General features: G+C 40.6%; 1 protein-coding gene across 5 annotated transcripts in view; it reads left to right on the top strand.

Moving 5' to 3' along the window:
• The first annotated feature begins 282 nt into the window (after positions 1 to 282).
• susd1 (sushi domain containing 1) overlaps positions 283 to 20140 on the top strand; it is a 25898-nt gene continuing 6040 nt past the window's right edge. The window contains exons 1-14 of one of the 5 annotated variants that reach the window (XM_072705454.1): positions 283 to 1355; positions 1602 to 1746; positions 1883 to 2038; positions 4754 to 4906; positions 5620 to 5799; positions 10658 to 10837; positions 12006 to 12185; positions 12699 to 12878; positions 13251 to 13430; positions 13912 to 14091; positions 14547 to 14726; positions 17533 to 17712; positions 18284 to 18463; positions 18839 to 19018. In XM_072705454.1, the coding sequence (XP_072561555.1) occupies positions 1707 to 1746; positions 1883 to 2038; positions 4754 to 4906; positions 5620 to 5799; positions 10658 to 10837; positions 12006 to 12185; positions 12699 to 12878; positions 13251 to 13430; positions 13912 to 14091; positions 14547 to 14726; positions 17533 to 17712; positions 18284 to 18463; positions 18839 to 19018 (2149 nt within the window). In that variant the 5' untranslated portion in view covers positions 283 to 1355; positions 1602 to 1706. The remainder of the gene's footprint in view (positions 1356 to 1601; positions 1747 to 1882; positions 2039 to 4753; positions 4907 to 5619; positions 5800 to 10657; positions 10838 to 12005; positions 12186 to 12698; positions 12879 to 13250; positions 13431 to 13911; positions 14092 to 14546; positions 14727 to 17532; positions 17713 to 18283; positions 18464 to 18838; positions 19019 to 20140) is intronic. The other 4 variants (XM_072705453.1, XM_072705461.1, XM_072705459.1 and 1 more) reach the window with 4 other exon arrangements.

Below are 20140 nucleotides of genomic sequence, written 5' to 3'. Positions count from 1 at the left end.
ATGTCAAGTTTTGATCTCGTTTAAAATATATACCGTAATACTTTTCATGTAAAGTGTTTTAGTTTACTGTGAATATAGTTAGTGCTTTTTTCTGATATGCAAAATATAGATTAATAATGATTAAGCAACTTGAATCCCAGGCAGTACTTTAGAAGAGAGAATCAATTTAAAATGGGTTCATTTTAAGCATTGTTAATATGACCAAACGTTTTGTCCTATCCCTGAGTATCCCGAGAGATTTCCTACATCAGATGATGGATAATCTTCCATCGGCAGGAGGGCTTAAGTCTATGAGTGGCAGGCAGTTTTTAATCACTGTCTCACAGCACCGCTCCCCTGGAGATCAGGGGGAGGGGCAGGGGAGCTGGCAGACCCTGGTGTTTTAGCTGATAGGAGCAGAACAAAGTTATCTCACTCCGTAATGCAGAGCCCCCCGTTAATAATCTTGTTAATACGTCATTTTCCCCATGGTAATAGCGCAGGCAATTTAGAATGTGGCAGTTTATTCCTGAATAGTCTTGATCTTCAACATAATGTTCGATTATATTATTTAGCTGGCATCTATAGGTTATTTGGCTCATATTTTAAATAATTTAGACAGCGTAATATTTTTGCTTAAGATAACCAGGTTACGGGTTTTCTTATACATCAGTCTCGCGTTTTCCTAATTTTAAGTCCAATTGTACGTTCTGTTATCCCATGTTGCCGTGTTGAGTTAGGTTGAAGAAGCAATGAAATTAAATGCGAAATGTAAGGAATAACCACTTATTCTAACAGCAAAGTTGTGCTGTGGCTCTCTGTAACAAGAAGTGCACGGTATATTAGAACTGGGAGATGTTATGTTCTCAAGAAAATAGTGAAATTCAATACTTGGTATGCACTGGTTACCATCACATTGAGGAACAAATGATGAAAGTAATGCATTTTAGAAAAAGATGGTTGGATTCTCTTAAGTTGTCTCAACTAATGGACTATATATAGCCCTTATCAGTCTTGTTAGCATGACACTGCAATTTATGCGAGCTGTTCGTGATGGCAGAATGAAGAGTGGGGTCTCACAGCAGCTGGGGAAAGTTAAATATGTCAACAACTAAAACTGACAGCCATTTCTTTCAAACCAACCACTGCCAAGTCGACCCAAGGAAGGGACAATTTTGCATCTGGTTATTTTCCTCGCTGACCTGGTTATCAAGGCTGGTCAAGACCGCAGGGCTTTAAGCAGGAAGCCTGAATGAAATGCAAGTGAAAGAGAAGAACATCTGAGTGACAGGACATGAGGAAGGACAGAATGTTCTGGAGCACAGCAGCGCTGAGCATGGTGTTCCTTATCCATTTTGGCTTTACCATCTCCACAGGTGAGCACTCCTGGAAGACTAAGTGCAGGGAAAAACACCAGCGCCGATCTATCATATGGCATAGGCTTTACTAAAGAGAATGAGGACCATAAGCTGAGAAGTCCCATGGCAGGCTATCTTATAAGAGATTAAAACAGAAAAATAAGCCATTGCATTTTAAACCTAAATAGAATGTCTTTTTTACTGATATTAATATGCTAGCTAATGTCTAATGTATATACTGGTCACATGGTTTTGGTAAATCAGCTTTTGCATGTGACAGTGGGGACACAAGGTGTGGACGTGTGTGCCACATGTCACGTCAACGCCACGTGTGAAGAGAAGGCTGACGGCCACAAAGTCTGCAACTGCATGTATGGCTTTGTGGGAAACGGGAGAACCCACTGTCAAGGTCAGTTTCTTTACTTTAATTTGAAGGCAGAATGATTGCGAATCCCCTGGTTTGAGTGGAAGTTGATATAGATTTGTAGGTTTTCATCTTAAAATGGCTTCCTGTTGAAGATGTTATAACAGTTGCTTTCTGTCAGATAAAGATGAGTGCCAGATTGGAGCCAATAAAATTTGTGGGAATCACACGGCCTGCCACAACACCTATGGCAGTTTCTACTGTACCTGTCTGACTGGCTATCACCCCTCCAACAACATGGCCACCTTCATTCCGAATGACGGCACCTTCTGTGATGGTATGCTATTGATCATTTAGAATAACTTCCGTTAAATGTGATATTCATCTTTAAGTTTTATGTGCTTAATCTTCTAATAAATGGAGGTCAGTGGTTTATTCTACAATATCGAAACCTATTGAAACAGTAAAGAAAAACATCTGTCTGTTTTTGTCTGTTTATACGATTGGACAAGAATCATCAGTACTATCGTACAATTTACCTGAAGCTATAAATGCAGATAATGAACAGCTTGCTTAGTTGCAAATGTTCTTTCTGCACTACAAGTTTATACTAATGCCAATTCTAGTGCACCAGATTCTGCATATTACCTTCAAAATTGTTATGAAATCACAATATATAGCCCTATTCAATACTCTTTTGTAATGCTTATCTATAAAAAAAAGTGAAATTACGATTTAGAATATGTTGAATTACACTAATATTTCAAAATTATAATGTTACGATTGACTTAATTGTTTATAAAAATGATTCAGATTTTCAAGTCTGATTGTTTTACAGCCTTGATCCACAGTGGATTTAGTTTTTTTTTGACGATGCTCAACAGAAAAAAAAATATCTATGTCAAAGTCAAAACAAATCGTTATGTGATTGAAATTGATTATAAATATAGAATACAAAATAAGTGATTATGTAAGTATTAACCCCCATTACTATGACACACCTAAATCACCACTAGTGTAGCCAATTGGTTTTAGAAATGTTTTTGGTTAAGGTGTTACAGATAAGGTGTGATCATAATATAAATACTGCTGTAGCTGGAAGGTATAAACACAGCTATAAATATTCATAAAAAGGTATTATATCCATGTTTATTATGCATTATGAATGCCTTATGAAGCTCTCATCTATAATGCATTATGAAGGTATCTATAGTGCATTATAGATGAGAGCTTCATTGGAGCTTATGAAGTATTATAATCAGCACTAATGCATTATAGATTGCCACTTCAAGTAAAGTGTTACCGAAATTTTCACTGCACATGGAAGAGCTGTAGATCTGCCTAGAGTGAAGGTCTCCATGACACATACTGTATGGCACCTCTGAAGGAGTTACAAGGATCTGTATCTGAGATATGAGCGTCTCTGCACCTGGCAACTGTTGTCTGAGTGTTTTACCAGTCACAGCTTTATGTGGGAGTGGCAAAGAAAAATGCACTTTCAAGGAAAAAAAAAAAAGTAATGTGACATCTCATGCAGAGTTTGCTAATAGTACATGTGTGGAGACTGTGAAATCAAATGGAAGAAGGTTCTGTGGTCTGATGAGACTAAAATGATGAGCCTTTTTGGCCATCATTTGGTGTAAACGTCATGTCAAACGTCTCATGTTGCTGAAAACCCCCCACTGCCAACGTGAAGCGAGCAGGGGGCAGCATCATACTGTGGGGAAGAGTCTCTGCCGCTTTTCATGTGAGGTTTTGCGAAGGAAGCGGGTGAAATGAGTGCAGCAGATAACCTGTAGGGGAACCTGCTGCGGTCCGTAAAAGAAGAACTGGGAGAAGGTTTTCTAGTGAGGAAATGGCCCCAAACATGGAGCCAAAGCGACACAGAGATAAAAGCAACAAAGTTAATGTCCCGCAGTGGCCAAGTCAGAGTCCAAATCTCAACCCAACTGAGAATGTGTGGCCGGAATTGAAAATGGCTCCATGCAACTTGACAGAGTTTGAGCAGTTTTGTAAAGAAGAATTAGAGGGAATCTACAGTGTCGAGATCTTCAAAGCTCATAGAGGTCTATACACACAATTCTCAAAGGGGGTGAAAATTTATGCAGTCAATTATTTAGTGTTTTATATTTGTAATTCATTTTATTGGCTTTCAAAGAATCTTAAAGAATCTTTTTCTGTTGATGAGTGTCACAAAGCTTAATTAAACCACTGTGCTGTTATTCACTAACCAATGTTATTCAATGCTGAATAACAATAAAAACATAACCCTAACCCTAACCCTTCCTGTACCGTATTTTCCGCACTATAAGGCGCACTAAAAAGCCATTGATTTTCTTTAAAAATAACAGTGCGCCTTATAATCCAGTGCGCTTTAAACGTGGATTAATTTCTGTTGTGCATACTGAACTCGAAGCGATTTGAATGTTTTAGTATTGAAAAGTGAGTGTATGTAGTGCTTCACGTGTTATAAATTAACAATTTCAAGAGTTATTATGAATACGCTGACTTTTGATTTAGCGGTATAGGACCGTATTATAAGTGTTCAATTTTGAGTTATTGTTAATAGGCTGACTTTTGATTTAGCGGAATAAGACTCTTGTTTATTTACGTGTTAAAGAGTAGTGAAGATGCTCATAAACGTTTGAACAATGTTGACAGTCATTGTGAACACGTGATGTAAAATACATTTTCGTTGACTGGCTTATCTGACTCTTTTTTTTTGCTTAAAGCGCCTTAAAGTCCGGTGCGCCTTGTATGTGGAAAAAGTTTGAAAATAGACCACTGATTGACGGTGCGCCTTATAATGCAGTGCGCGTTATAGTGCGGAAAATACGGTAATTGTTGCCCAAAAGGCCGGTCATCCTGCAGAGTGTTGCTCACACACAAGACATTATGTTACCTCATAAGTGCCCAGTAGCCTGTGTTGCAGCGCTGTAGCATTTTTCCCACAAATGAGGAGAGGACATGGTGAATATCCCTTTAAAGAGGCCATAGGGTATGGATGCTCTTCTGGGTGCCCAGATTGATGGCTATTGCTTCTTTATTGCAGATGTTGATGAGTGTTGGGTGCAGGGGATTTGTGGAGAGGGTGCACAGTGCAGCAATATTCAGGGTAGTTTTAACTGCCGATGCCAAGTTGGATACCAACTCGAGAATGGACAGGAACCCTTCCGGCCCAGCCAAGACAAATCATACTGCACAGGTACTATCATTTTATAATTATACTGCTAATAGAGGTTTTGTGTGGTTCTGGGGGTTAGGATTTTGGGTAACGCTTGACATTAAGTGCACCTTCATAATGCATTCATAATACATTCATAGAACATTCATAAGCAGCATGCAAGTATCAGTACCTTAACATCCTAACATCCCTTAACAGCTTTAACATGCATCAATAACAAACATTACATGATTATACAATTATAATGTTTGTTATTAATGCATATTATGTTAGGATGTAAAGGTAAACATACATGATGTATATGAATGTTTTGTGAATACTTAATAAATACATTATGAAGGTGCACTGAACATTTTATGAATACAATTAAAAAGCATTATGAAGGTGCAGTTAATGTAAAGTGTTACCGGATTTTGTGCTTGTGATTGGAACGTCAATGCTTCAAATCCTGTAGCCATCAGAATGATGTCACTGTCGGGCCCTTAAGGCCCATAAAACTCCAGCTGCTCAAGGACTGCTGGATGCTGGCCAACTTTGACTTGCTTTCACCTGTATATGTGTCTGTGTGTTTCACGGAGGGCAAGATGGGGGAGGGTGAAAAGAGAAACTCCCCATGGAGATGCACAAAGTATCACTATTCTAAAACAGGAACTTTGTATGCTTTTTTTTCGGCATATAATCAAAATTAAGGAAGTGCTACTGGTCTGGAACCCTGTTCTGTGTTTCGCTTACAGCAGTCGACTGTGGGCCACCTCAGAGTGCTGCCCACACTGTCCGGCTCTCATTCACGGGAACAAGCTACCTTAGCCAGGCTGTGTTCGGCTGTTCGGAAGGATTCCGCTGGAAAAGCGGGAACACAACAGCAGTTTGTGGAGCTGAGAGAGTGTGGGAAGGCCCCAGCCTGGTGTGTGAAGGTGAAACACGTTTTTTTCCCATGGCTGAGTTTCGCTGAAGTACTTTATTCATGTGCGCAGGGGAAGATGTGTGTTGCGACATGATGAAGGCAATGGACATATCAAAACAGAGAACATAAAACATGAAACTATTTACAGCGTATAATATAAAAACCAACAGTCAAGGTATACAGCAGAATCCACAAAACCACCCATTTTCACACTGACCAACTGACCTTTCATGTGGTTTTGCAGTGGACTGCAGTACAACTAAGACTATTGTGCTGTCTTTGAATTGTTAGTCATGGGAAAGGCTATGTAGCAGTGAACCATTAAATAGCATTGATGTTTCACAAAGGAATAAGAGGGAAGGGAAGTATCTAATCTAATGAGAATGTGGGTTTGCCAGATGGTAAAGTGTTTCAATTGTCTGCCGTTGCCTACTGCTCCCTTTATATGGCTAATAAAAGGAATCTAGGGTCATCATTTTGTCAGAATACACACATACACACAGACAAAGACAATACCAGACAGTACCAAATTCTGGCACGCCTACCCATATAAAGGTTTGTTTGTACTATTCTCTACATTGTAGAATAATTATAAAGACATCAATCTATAAAATAACATATGGAATTATGTACTGACCAAAAATGTATTACACATAAAAATTTATTTGTTTTGGGTGGGAGCAGCTCTGTGGCTTGGGACTCGGTAGGTTGCCGGTTCAAATCCCTGGGTCGGCAGAGTGACTCCACCACTGGGCCTTTGAGCAAGGCCCTTAACCCCAATTGCTCCAGGGACTGGCTGACTGTACTGTCTCCTCTATGCCAGCTTCATGAGGTGGCCTCCTGGAAAGGAAGGTCTCATATATGCTGAGCACTCATTGGCTGCTTTTCCTTCACTGTCTTGGTCAAACTCCTCCAAAACTATGGCACTATGGCCTCATACATTCAGGGTTTTCGCTCGTGTTGACCATGAGATCCCTCTGGGTGCCCCGCCTTCCTCCCAGAATCCTCACTGTGTGCATGTGTGCCCTGTGATAGACTGGCATGCTGCCCAGGAAGCCCCCTTCCTTGTGCCCAGCACTTCTTAGAATAGGCTCTATGCTTCCTGTAATCCCTCACAGGAAAAGTAGTTCAGAAAAACACATGGATGAAGCATCTTTTCACATTCTGATGAACAGCATTCAGCACTGTGTCATGGAAGTAGAACATATGCATGTATGCAGATATTGTGCGTGTAAGAAAAGAAAACTGGGCAAGACATGAATTATGCTTAATTGTTGTCAGTTTAACGCCACGGAAAACAAAACCGCAAATTACACCAAACCCCTTTGAAATAAATGTACGCCTTGCTCTTGCTGATATTGCTTGCCGTTTAACCAGGTTAATAAATCTGGAAATAATGGATTTCTCATCAAAACAAAAACCAAAAGAGTAGATAGGGTGGCCGGTAGGGAGCTCTGCTATAGAGATTCATGGTTCTTGTTTGCCTGTTTGAAGCTTTGAAGACAGGATCTCTATTCTAGGTCCAGCAGAAAATTACGGAAATGTTTTTATGCAGCTTTGTTTGATTAAACTAATTAGGCATCACACAGCTGGAATGATGGCTGTGGTATCTGAGAGTCCATGTAAAAATCTAGTTAAAAGACTTAATCCCGGGAAGGCAGTGTCTGCCACTGCACCACTAGGGGGCACGGGAGCACATGTCAGTGCAGTGTGCAGGTAATGGCAAAACTTCTTGTTCTTCATCAAGCACCTCTTTCTTTCACTGTCTTTCATTAGCTCCCTAGATGGCTGGGTATCCTAAAGGGTAGATATCACTCTTACAGCTTAACACTCATCAGACTGAAGGTCTATGATTTATTGTAGGGGTTAGATATAACTATTCTATCACTATTTTAACAGGGGAATATTTATGATGCAGTGTACGAAATTTATCCATCCATCTTCAGATTCTGGAAAGAATCGCAGGTCACACAGGTCTAATACACTAAGGGCAATTTAAGAGATGCAAATCCAGCTAAACTGCATATCTTTGGATGCTGGGTGGAAACAGTTTCCTCCCTTGTGGGTGGAAACTCCAGTGGAGGCAGCTGAAGGCGAGAGAGCCGCGCAGGGGAACACAAAAGATGCACTGAACAGATCTCGGAGGACAAAAGAGTGCAGCAGGTGTGGAAAGAGCTAAGGAGGATCACAGGCCATGGTGAGACAGTTAGCTTGGGTGTAACTGGGAATCAGCAGAGAGCAGGCAAGTCAATCCAGTCTTTTAATAGGTTTGACATATGGGTGATCAGCCCAGCTGGAGGGTCTCTATGCCCCAATAGCTCCTGCTAAGGTCCCTTTCCAACCACCACAACCACGTCTCTATCGCAGACTTGTTCATCTCCACTGCCCAGATAATGAGAGAGCCAGGACATCTACCCATGGGCAGGAGAACTGAACCCAGCACAATCATCCTCAGAATGCTGGTAGTCAGTCTGGAGCAGCCAGGAGAAGTTTTCCAGGAGCTGTTCAATCTGTCCTTATGACTATTGACCACAGTAGGTTCCCCTCCTTTGAAAAACCTCCTGCGTACTGTAGTTCCAGTTCCCAAGAATGGAAGAAGCTTGCAGCTGCAGTGGCTTCAGACTGCTGGCGCGTATGTTACGAACTGTGAAGATGTTTCTAGTTGGTTCTAAAATCCCAGCTTGCACGCCAGACTGACATCAGTGTAGAACAGGGCTAACTCTGCTCCCGGACACCTACTCCCTGGTAGGGCTTACATGTTGTAGTTATGCTGGCTCTAATACTGAGATGCTACTGAAGGGCCTGATTATATGTATTAAGTGTATTAAATTATGGCTGCACCTAAGGTCTGCAGGGTGGTAGATCTCCAGGAGCAGGTTTGGGCAGCCCTGGTATCACATACGGACAAGCCAGGCAACATAGTGAGAAGGTCTTCCTTGATTTCTACAGTGTGTTTAGTGACATCCAGCCCCATCTATTAAGTGAGAGGCTCAGAAGGATGTTGCTTGATTGCCTGGATGATGGACAATCTCACCTTCAAGCCTCAATTTGTTTGCCTCAGTAACTGTACATCCTACGCTACCACTATTCTTGTTCAGTCTCTACACCACTTTCAGTACAACTTCAGAAGTGACACCTCCTGAAGTTCCCCCCACATCAGTGATGGGAAGGAAGAGAAGTGGAGTGGAGAATTTCTCATGCAAGAAGAATCACCTACAGCTTAATGTCAGAAAGATGAAGGAGCTGGTGGTGTACTTCAGGCAAATCAGGCAATCACTGGCAGCTGTGTCCAACTTTGGAAGTCTGGAGATTGTTTTGTGCCATGAGTACGTTGGAATCCACATCGTGGACAGACTGGACTGGAACGGCAACAGAAATGGACTCTGCAGGAAAGGGCAGTGTAGACTGTTCTCCTGGTGGAGACTCAAGCTCAACCAGAATGTTGCTGCCTGTGTCCTGCTCTCTACTGATGTTTTCTGGGGGAGGAACATCAAGAAGATGGAGGCGTCTAGACTGATAAGACGGCCGGTGCTGTTAAAGGGGGAAGGCTGGTGACACTGCAGGCAGAGGTGAAGAGAAGGCTGGTGACACTGCAGGCAGAGATGAAGAGAAGGCTGGTGTCCAAACTTATTTTTACTCACTGCCGTTCGGTTATTTAACGTCTTGTCTTCTAACGGCTCTGACAACACTCATTTGGGAGAACTGTCACAAATTTGTCTTCTAATCCAGGGGTCACCAACCTTTTTGAAACAGAGAGCTACTTCACGGGCACTGAGCCATACGAAGGGCCACCAGTTTGAAACGCCCTCCTAAACTTATCTAAACTTCATGTACGATAAACAGGTTTTAAATGCTTTTTTAATGTGATTAAAGAAGAATAGCAACAGGATAAAATGTAATTTTAGACGCTGCTCACTGGTGAGTTGTGCTATTTTTAGAACAGGCCCGCGGGCAACTCGTGTGGTGCTTGGGGGCATCCTGGTGCCTGCGGGCACCATGTTGGTGACCCCTGCTTTAATCACTACCTGAGTCCGCATTTCAGTCTCAGTGTTTCACTGCAGTTTACATTACTGCTGCCTCTCTGGCATCATTTTGCTGGTGTATATTTCAGAGTTACAGACATCGCTAACATTTTATGCCTTGGTATCTTTGTTATTATGACAAAAAACATAACCAAAATTTCATTTTGTTAGTCAAATAAAGGGAGGAGTAGGCAGCAGTAGACAACTGAAACACCACTGATGGCAAACTCAGAATTTTGTTAAATTAGATACTCCCCTTCTGTCTTATTGCATTGTAACATATCAAGGCTATTATATTTTCTTTTGCAATTTTCATATTTATTTATACTCTATTGAATTTTTTGTGAATTCGGCATATAATACAGATTCTTTGTACCATATATACACGATGATGTAATTTTAAAAATACTCTTATCCATTTATCCTTCAGCCTGAACTAAGGAAATTCCTCCCTCCACCCCCAGGAAATCAATTAAGTGTTATCTTATCTCATAGAAACATAGAGAGGACAGGAAAACTCACAACCCTGGAAGTCACAGGCCTTCTGCAGTATACATCGAACAACTAGATTGCCTTATTCTACTGTATAGAGTAGTAACTCAAAAATCATTCTGTTCTAGCTGTTTGCTTTACACAATAAATTATAATGATCCATGTTTTTCATGTCTTTCTGTTAATACGTGATAATGGAAAGCATACCATTATGTTGCTCAGTGAATACGACTAGTCATTTTTTTTGCATTTTCAAAATTTGATGTCGATTCATTGTTGTTACATTTCAGTGCTAGTACTAATTCATTGTGTCTTACAGCCACTTACACTAAACCCTGTGACTTTTCTGCACAGAGATTAAGTGTGGAGATCCACCAGTGTTTCCCCAGGCTACCCACCAGTGGAATGGCAGCACAGCCGTGGGCAGCAGGGTGGAGTATTTCTGTAATGAAGGCTTATGGCCCATGGGTGGAGAACACATGTCTGTCTGTGGAGGACATGGTTCATGGACAAATGTGACTCTCCAGTGCAAAGGTAATGCATTATATTACCTTCTAGTTATTGCATTATATAGTTAATTTCCTCACACTGTATGTCTATATATTGTTATTTGATTTATTTATTGATTCAATGTTTTTGCATTTTGAAGGTCTCTCAAAAATGATACCTTTGGTTGTATGTTTCCAGTTGTCCTGAAGGAGCTCCCACATATGCTGAATACACATTGGCCAGTTTTGTATTCAGCTAAGAGTCTTTCGGTTCTTGTTGACTTTTCACTTACATAATTGACAAAATATATAATTTGGCCACGGGTGCACGAATGTTTGCATACAACTGTAGCATCTTAGCACAGGCCACAAAGCATATTTAAATCTACATCAACTGAATGTAGATATTGAAAAAAATTTTGTTCCTGCAACCCAAAGTGTATATTTTTGTTTCGGAATATGTTCAGACTACTAATTATTTTATGGAACACAGACTAAATGTAATACTCAAATTAGGAATTGGAACAAAATTAAATGAAAATGGTCCTTTATACAAAAATATTTATTGATGTAACTGCTAAAGCTCTCCAATTAGTGATATATCCCGCATTTTTGTGGGGGATCATTGCTTATTTCTTCAGGAGGCTGAGCCCGCCCCCCCCCCCCCCCCCCCCCCCAAGGGTCAAATCATAGGTACTGCCCCTTGAGACGATTGAGTTTGCTTATTCCATCCGTAAAATTGAACTTCCCCTTGTGGAGCCTGAAAAAATGATCCCCACAATGTCAAAATAACAAGTTTTTATGAAATTGTGGGGCCATTTGGGGACATGTGTGTGTGTGAGTGTGGGTCAGGATTACATTACATTGTGTGGACCACATGTCCCCACAATGTAGTGTATATCTGACCCACACATACACACAGAGCGGGAACCAGATTTGAACAACATCCTGAATGTGTGAGGCAGCCACTAAGCTACTCTGTTGCCCCTTATTTTGCTTATGCTTGATTGGTTGGTTAATTGGAATCTACAGCATGCATGTTGAAATGACCCTGCTTGGAAATTCATCATATATAACATAGTCATGAATAAGACATACTGTCAAAATCATGATGAGATGACTATATTTCTGCCATTGGCCTTATTTTAGTTTTAATTTTTCATAAAGAAAGTCTATAGTCTGTGATGACAATATGTCGCTGATTTCCTCCCCAGAGGTTGACTGTGGTGAGCCCCCCTCATTTCCCCATGCCGCTATGTTGTGGAATCAGAGCAGCAGGGTTGGTGCTCAGGTTCACTACCAGTGCAATGTTGGATTTTACAATGCAGGGAAAGGCAATGTCTCACTGTGTACTACTGACGGTTACTGGGATCCCGTAGATATACTCTGTCAAGGTAACATATTCACTTGTTTTTTTTCTGTTTCTCTGGGGAAGTTACTGTTGACATGCTGGATTGTTTAATGGCTTCTTTGACAAACCACCAGATTTCTCAGCTTAAAAAATGTGAATGATGCTTCCCATTGTATCTTTGTCAATCTAATGTATATCTACATCAGTCTCTGATAACTGACCCAACTCCAGCCCGCATACTGGCTATCTGCATCAGCTACTCCACATCTACATCAGGCACTCTACATCTACATCTACATCAATTGATGTGTTGCTATTCTACTTGGACCTACATTTAATAGACATGATAATATTGAATTGTTTTGCCTATAGTTTATGTTTTTTTTTTATCAATTCTTTCAAAAAATTGATTAGTAAGCCTTCAAGCTGAAAAGATACATTGTTGAGAGTATTTACTTGTACCAAAGCAAGTCCTTCATAAATATAACAGTCATCATTTGTCAGACCAGTATCTTGTAATTTTGTGATGACATTATGTCGCTGATTTCCTCCCCAGAGGTTGACTGTGGTGAGCCCCCCTCATTTCCCCATGCCGCTATGTTGTGGAATCAGAGCAGCAGGGTTGGTGCTCAGGTTCACTACCAGTGCAATGTTGGATTTTACAATGCAGGGAAAGGCAATGTCTCACTGTGTACTACTGACGGTTACTGGGATCCTGAACATATACTCTGTCAAGGTAACATATAACTTGTTTTTTTTTCTGTTTCTGTGGGGAAGTTACTGTTGACATGCTGGATTGTTTAATGGCTTCTTTGACAAACCACCAGATGTCTCAGCTGAAAGAATGTGAATGATGCTTCCCATTGTATCTTTGTCAATCTAATGTATGTCTACATCAGTCTCTGATAACTGACCCAACTCCAGTCCGCATACCGCTATCTGCATCAGCTACTTCACATCTACACAAGCTACTGTACTGCTATTCCACTTAGCCAAACATTATTATTGACATTGTGATATTTAATTGTTCTTCTCACATGGTCAGTCACTTACCAGGACAATGCATTATAATTCTGTGATGACATTATGTTGCTGATTTCCTCCCCAGAGGTTGACTGTGGTGAGCCCCCCTCATTTCCCCATGCCGCTATGTTGTGGAATCAGAGCAGCAGGGTTGGTGCTCAGGTTCACTACCAGTGCAATGTTGGATTTTACAATGCAGGGAAAGGCAATGTCTCACTGTGTACTACTGACGGTTACTGGGATCCCGTAGATATACTCTGTCAAGGTAACATATTGATTAGTTTTTTTTCTTTCTCTGGGGAGGTTACTGTTGACATACTGGATTGTTTAACGGCTTCAATGCAAACCACCAGATGCCTCAGCTGAAAAAATGTGAATGATGCTTCACATTGTTCAAGTCTTTGTCAGTCTATTATATATTTACATCAGTCTCTGCTACCTGACCCACCTCCAGCCCGCATACTGGCTATCTACATCATCTACTCCACATGTACATCAGCCACTCTACATCTACATCTACATCAGTTGATGTGTTGTTATTCTACTTGGACATACATTTAATAGACATTTTTTATCAAATCTTTCAAGAAATTGATTAGTAAGCCTTCAAGCTGAAAATATACATTGTTGAGAGTATTTAGCTGTACCAAAGCAAGTCCTTCATAAATATACTGTAACAGTCATAATTTGTCAGACCAGAATCTTGTAATTTTGTGATGACATTATGTCGCTGATTTCTTCCCCAGAGGTTGACTGTGGTGAGCCCCCCTCATTTCCACATGCCGCTATGTTGTGGAATCAGAGCAGCAGGGTTGGTGCTCAGGTTCACTACCAGTGCAATGTTGGATTTTACAATGCAGGGAAAGGCAATGTCTCACTGTGTACTACTGACGGTTACTGGGATCCTGTAGATATACTCTGTCAAGGTAACATATTATCTTTTATCTTTTTTTGGAAGTTACTGTTGACAAACAGAATGATTTAGTGTTTTCTATGAAAAACCTCCAGTTATTGCCAATGGAGAATGTGAAATATGCTTCACAATGTATCTTTGTCAGTGATATATCTACATCACTCTCTGCTAGCTGAGCCACCTCCAGCCCACAAACTGGCTGTATACATCATTTATCCGCCACTTCCCATCTACCTCAGCTACTCCACATCTACATCAGCTACTGCACATCTACATCAGCTGGTGTATTTATATTTAAACAATAATTTACAGACATCATAGTTTTTAATTATTTAATTATAGTTCATGTTTTTATTAAATCTTTCTGATGTTTGATTAGTAAACTGATCAGTAAACATGTAGCTTAAAGGACACTTTGTTGAGAGCCCTTTCTTTGTGATGACAATATGTCGCTGATTTCCTCCCCAGAGGTTGACCGTGGTGAGCCCCCCTCTTTTTCCCATGCTGCTATGTTGTGGAATCAGAGAAGCAGGGTTGGTGCTCAGGTTCACTACCAGTGCCATGTTGGATTTTACAATGCAGGGAAAGGCAATGTCTCACTGTGTACTACTGACGGTTCCTGGGATCCCGTAGATATACTCTGCCAAGGTACCAAATTAACCTTTTGTTTACCTTTTAGGGAAGTTGCTGTTGATGCGCCCAATGATTTGTTGATTTTTCTGGATAACATACTTCAGCTGTCTTAGCTGAAATAGTAGAATGATGCTTCATAATATATCTCTCACACCCCAAGCAAGAATGCATGTGATCCAGGCTGGTGTAGTAGTGTGTTTTTAATAAACTTCTGTCTCCTCTTTTAAAATGCCCCGGAGAGTATTGAGCAGTTCCTGAGTAACCCCATTGTGATTTGCATAGATTCATGTTGCAAAGATTAACACTTATTATTAGCTGAACATTTCGGTATCATAGTTGCAATTGAGGCAATCATGTTATTAAAGTTATTAAAGTGGATGTGATTGACAGTCAGATGGATTGGGCAGTGTTGTTGTTGAGTCTGCCTGCTGTGGTTGAGGCACCTATGCCTGCAGCAGACTCCGCTGGAGAACGCTCTACTATAATTAATGAGTTGGATGAATGGAATGTTTGCTTTGAGATTTTACATTGATTCTATTTACCACATAATGCACTTTAGTTGCCCGTCATTCAGGAGCAGTTGAAGCTTCTTTTGCACCATGTCGGTCTGCAATAAGAGATGCAAGGAAGGGCATATCTTGTGGAGAAGCTCTTGCTTATGTGCAAGTGAAACCCTCTTGCCCCAGATTTAGGTTAATATGCTGTTTTTCAGATTGCTGTACAAAGTGCTGATGGTTTGTATTACCTCATAATCACCACCTGTCAGGCCACCTAAGACATACAAATTAATTTCATGGGTTTCCTTTGGTCTGGAAAGAGATTCATGGTGACTCTATATGTCAGCATGTGGTGAAGCCTAACCAAGTTATTTCCCTCAAGCAGGGGCGGAATAACTTATCTGGGGGCCCTAGGCTGACATCAGCATAAACACTCAGGCGTTGCCATTCAACCTAACTGTTCCATTTTTACTAAGGCGGGGTGGGGTGGGGTCCTTATGTTTGCTGAGGCCCTGGGCTATAGCGCAGGATAGCTTACACATTAATCGCTACTGCCATCGAACCTCTTTACCTTATACCAAGTGACAGGAAGGCCATTCAAGCAGGGACTGATTATGTGCAGTGGTGAAAAAATGTACTCAATTTTATTCTTAAATAAAAGTACAGCTACCACACCAAAATGTTACTCTAGTAAAAGTTATACAGTAAAATACTGTTCGACTAAAAGTAAAAAATACATGCAGTTTGAAGCTACTTAAGTATCAGCATACATTCAAATCTATTGACCTTACAAAACCTAACCTTTTGAATTCCCTCAAGACAAGTTTTAACATAGCATTGTAAGTTACAGTGCAGCACAATAAGGAAAACAAAGTCTGAATATTTTCTTTTTATTCAGAAAATAGACTGCAAGTAGCTCAGTTAGAGTTAAGAGTCACTGCAGTGTCTGTTAATAAATAAGCATTTGAAAAATCAAGACAAACAAAAGCCACCAGGTGTACAAAATAAAACAAACCGTAACAAAAGTAACATGCCACATTTTTTTCCCTAAATGTTCGTATTGCCCTCACAATAAATGTTTTAACAACTGAAAGTACGGAAAGTGCTGTAAAATATACAGAGTGCCTGTGCCAGACTAGCACCACTAGATCTAGCATAAAAGGGTCTCTTCACTATAGATGGTTGATACCGCTGAGTTTCTTTTAGATCCGAATCAATACAATATCAACACTGGTAACAACGATACCAAACCCAGTATTAGTTGCCGGCCCAATCCTGACAAGATGGGGGGTGGGTGGGCTGGGGGCATGCTGGTAGTGTACTTGTCACTACTATGTAAGCCCCTTAAAGTCTGCTAGTAGCTCATGTCCTGCTTCCTATAATAATTGTGTAAAACACCAGATTAAAAAAATGATAATTTTATATTAGAATCGATTCTCAAAGTTAAACATTCTGAAAGAAAGAATTGACATCTCAGTATCAATCCACATATACTTTCTCTGCTTATTTACTCCTACACTCGGGTGCACAGCATAACTTTTCACAAATTGTAGTTTTTGTAATTGACTGAGTAACAATGATCTCATGCAGAATGTATCGGAGTAGAAAGTAGTTGTGAAGTGAAAATAAAAGTTGCAACAACTTGATGTACTCAAGTGCAAATATGGGGAAAAAAAACTCACTTAATCCTTTTCTACTTCGATGTTCCAGAGGTTAATGTCCACATTGTCCAAGGGGGTGTTCCAGACTCAGAGGCTTACTCGTATAATCACGACTTGATTGTCTCTTGAGTGGCTGTCAGATACTTAAGCACCTAGTATTTAGTCATTTAACTGATGCTTTGTTAAAAACTGACTGCTGCATGTGAGTTTGGGGAAGCGACAGTCATCTCTTTGGGTAAAGTTGTTGGCCAAGGTCAAGTAAAGCCATGGAAGTCAAAGCAGAGGCAACTTGCAGCGTCCTTGTTCCTTACCACAAAGCGATAGTCCTTCCTGGCTAACAGTAGAGGTTTTGCCATAATTTCTGGACCGTCGTCTCTCTCCTAACTACTGTAGCTTGCTTAGCTGTCAACCTGTTTTTGTATGGACACCAGAGGATTTCGAGTCATTCCATAATATGCAGTTGCTACTTTATATTGAAAATACTTTACTACTACTTCATATTTTTATCTGAGCTTGTTTGTTTAACAGTCTGCTTAATTTAAAGCTTTAAAGCTTCTTTTGACAATCTTTGCTTTTAACCCTCACAAATATCACAGTCAGTTGTTCACACAAACAGTGTGTTGTAACTCTGTGATGACTTTATGTCGCTGATTTTCTCCCCAGAGGTTGACTGTGGTGAGCCCCCCTCATTTCCACATGCCGCTATGTTGTGGAATCAGAGCAGCAGGGTTGGTGCTCAGGTTCACTACCAGTGCAATGATGGATTTTATAATTGGGGGAAAGGCAATGTCTCACTGTGTACTGCTGATGGTTACTGGAATCCAGTAAATATACTCTGTCAAGGTACCATATTATCTATTATCTTTTTTGGGAAGTTGCTGTTGACACACAAAATGATTAACTTGTTTTTTTCTGTTTCTCTGGGGAAGGTAGTGTTGACATACTAGACAATTTAGTGGCTTCTTTGACAAACCACCAGATGTCTCAGCTGAAAAATGCGAATGGTGCTTCACATTGTATCTTTGTCAGTCTATTATATATCTACATCAGTTTCTGCTAACTGACCCACCTCCAGCTCACATGCTGGCTATTTATGTCAGCTGCTGCACATCTACACCAGCTACTGCACATATACTCCACATCTACATCAGCTACTCCACATTTGCATCAGTTGATGTATTGTTATTATACTTGGACCTACATTTAATAGACATGTTATCATTTTGAATTGCGTTGCAATTTTTGTTTTCATCACATCTTTCAAGAAATTGAATCGTAAGCATTTAAGTTAAAAAAAACACTTTGCTGAGTCTTTGTAACAAAGCAAGTCCTTCATAAATAATACAGTCAGCCATTTATCAGACCAGTATCTTGTAATTTTGTAATGACATTATGTCGCTGATTTCTTCCCCAGAGGTTGACTGTGGTGAGCCCCCCTCATTTCCCCATGCTGCTATGTTGTGGAATCAGAGCAGCAGGGTTGGTGCTCAGGTTCACTACCAGTGCAATGTTGGATTTTACAATGCAGGGAAAGGCAATGTCTCACTGTGTACTACTGACGGTTACTGGGATCCCGTAGATATACTCTGTCAAGGTAACATATTAACTTGTTTTTTTTTTCTGTTTCTATGGGGAAGTTACTGTTGACATACTGGATTATTTAGTGGCTTCTTTGACAAACCACCAGAAGTCTCAGCTTAAAAAATGTGAATGATGCTTCCCATTGTATCTTTGTCAATCTAATGTATATCTACATCAGTCTCTGCTAACTGACCCAACTCCAGCCCACATACTGGCTATCTACATCATCTACTCCGCATACACATCAGCTACTGTTCTGCTATTCCACTTAGATTAACATTTTTATTGATATTGTGACATTTAATTGTTCTTCTCACATGGTCAGTCACTTACCAGGACAATGCATTATAATTCTGTGATGACAATATGTCGCTGATTTCCTCCCCAGAGGTTGACTGTGGTGAGCCCCCCTCATTTCCCCATGCCGCTATGTTGTGGAATCAGAGCAGCAGGGTTGGTGCTCAGGTTCACTACCAGTGCAATGATGGATTCTACAATGCAGGGAAAGGCAATGTCTCACTGTGTACTACTGACGGTTACTGGGATCCCGTAGATATACTCTGTCAAGGTATCACATGAATATTTCTCTTGGCTGATGTTGGTATCCATACGTCTGTCTCAAATAACCCATATTTATTTCACCTATTCCGCAGCCCTCATTTGACTACCCATGACTTCTGATTTCCCAGTCAGAAGCTGGTAGCCTCATAGATGTATATGACTGCACAAGGCCGGTCAAAACTTAATACTGTATAATGCACAAATCAGACAGAAACAATCAACCTAAGAAAAACATGTAACCATTGATGGTCAGTTACAAATCAGATCATGTCCCTGATATCTGGGGTTGACTTTGGTGACTTCCCCATTGTCTCTCAGTGCTCTGTTATACCACCAGAATACCTGCATGGGTGCTAAGGTTCATTACTAGTGCCATATGGGATTATATAACATTTGGAGAGGTTGTATTCCTCTTTGTGACCACTAGAGGAACTTGGTGCAGAGCTACAATTCTCTGTGCAGTTAGGGCAGATAATCTGTTCACCTTAATCCACCTAATCATCTTTGTGAAGAATGTAATGAACATTTGTGTTGTGTAACATAACCTCAGGATCATGATTTTAGGTGTGTCTTTGACTATGGGTTGCTGGCCTCCCAGTCAGAAGATGTTCTCGACGTGATACCAAAAAATAGCTTCAAGTCAAGGAGTGCAGTTCCAGCAGACTTCTCCGTCTCATCTGTCGGAGGAGATGCACAATACAGAACTAGCTGCGTGAAACAAACTCATTTGTCTCTATACCTGGCTTGTGTACAAAAATGACAGGCTTTACTAGGTGTGATGCTTGCCTAACTTATATTCCAAGTTAATTTTAAGTTTAGTAAGCACACACACCTGTGCTGTGACTAACTTCCTGTTATTACAAGTTTGTGGGTTCCCGTTTTCATATTTCCAGCATGTGGCTCACCTGCCTAAAGCCTCTGTGACTGTGATCAAAAAGTCACCAGTCTGAGTGATGTATGTGGACACTTGAGCAGGGCCCTTAACCCCCAGCTGCATGGGCACCACTATGGGCAGCTGCCAAGCTCGCTATCGCCTAAATATGTGTCTGTGTGTCATGGAGAGCAAGACAGGGCAGAGAATTTCCCCACAGAGATCAATAAAGTACCATTATCTTATCTTAAATGAATG

Source organism: Paramormyrops kingsleyae, chromosome 2 (genome assembly GCF_048594095.1).
Source record: "Paramormyrops kingsleyae isolate MSU_618 chromosome 2, PKINGS_0.4, whole genome shotgun sequence".
Classification (NCBI taxonomy): domain Eukaryota; kingdom Metazoa; phylum Chordata; class Actinopteri; order Osteoglossiformes; family Mormyridae; genus Paramormyrops; species Paramormyrops kingsleyae.
This window is presented reverse-complemented; position numbering and strand designations above follow the sequence as displayed.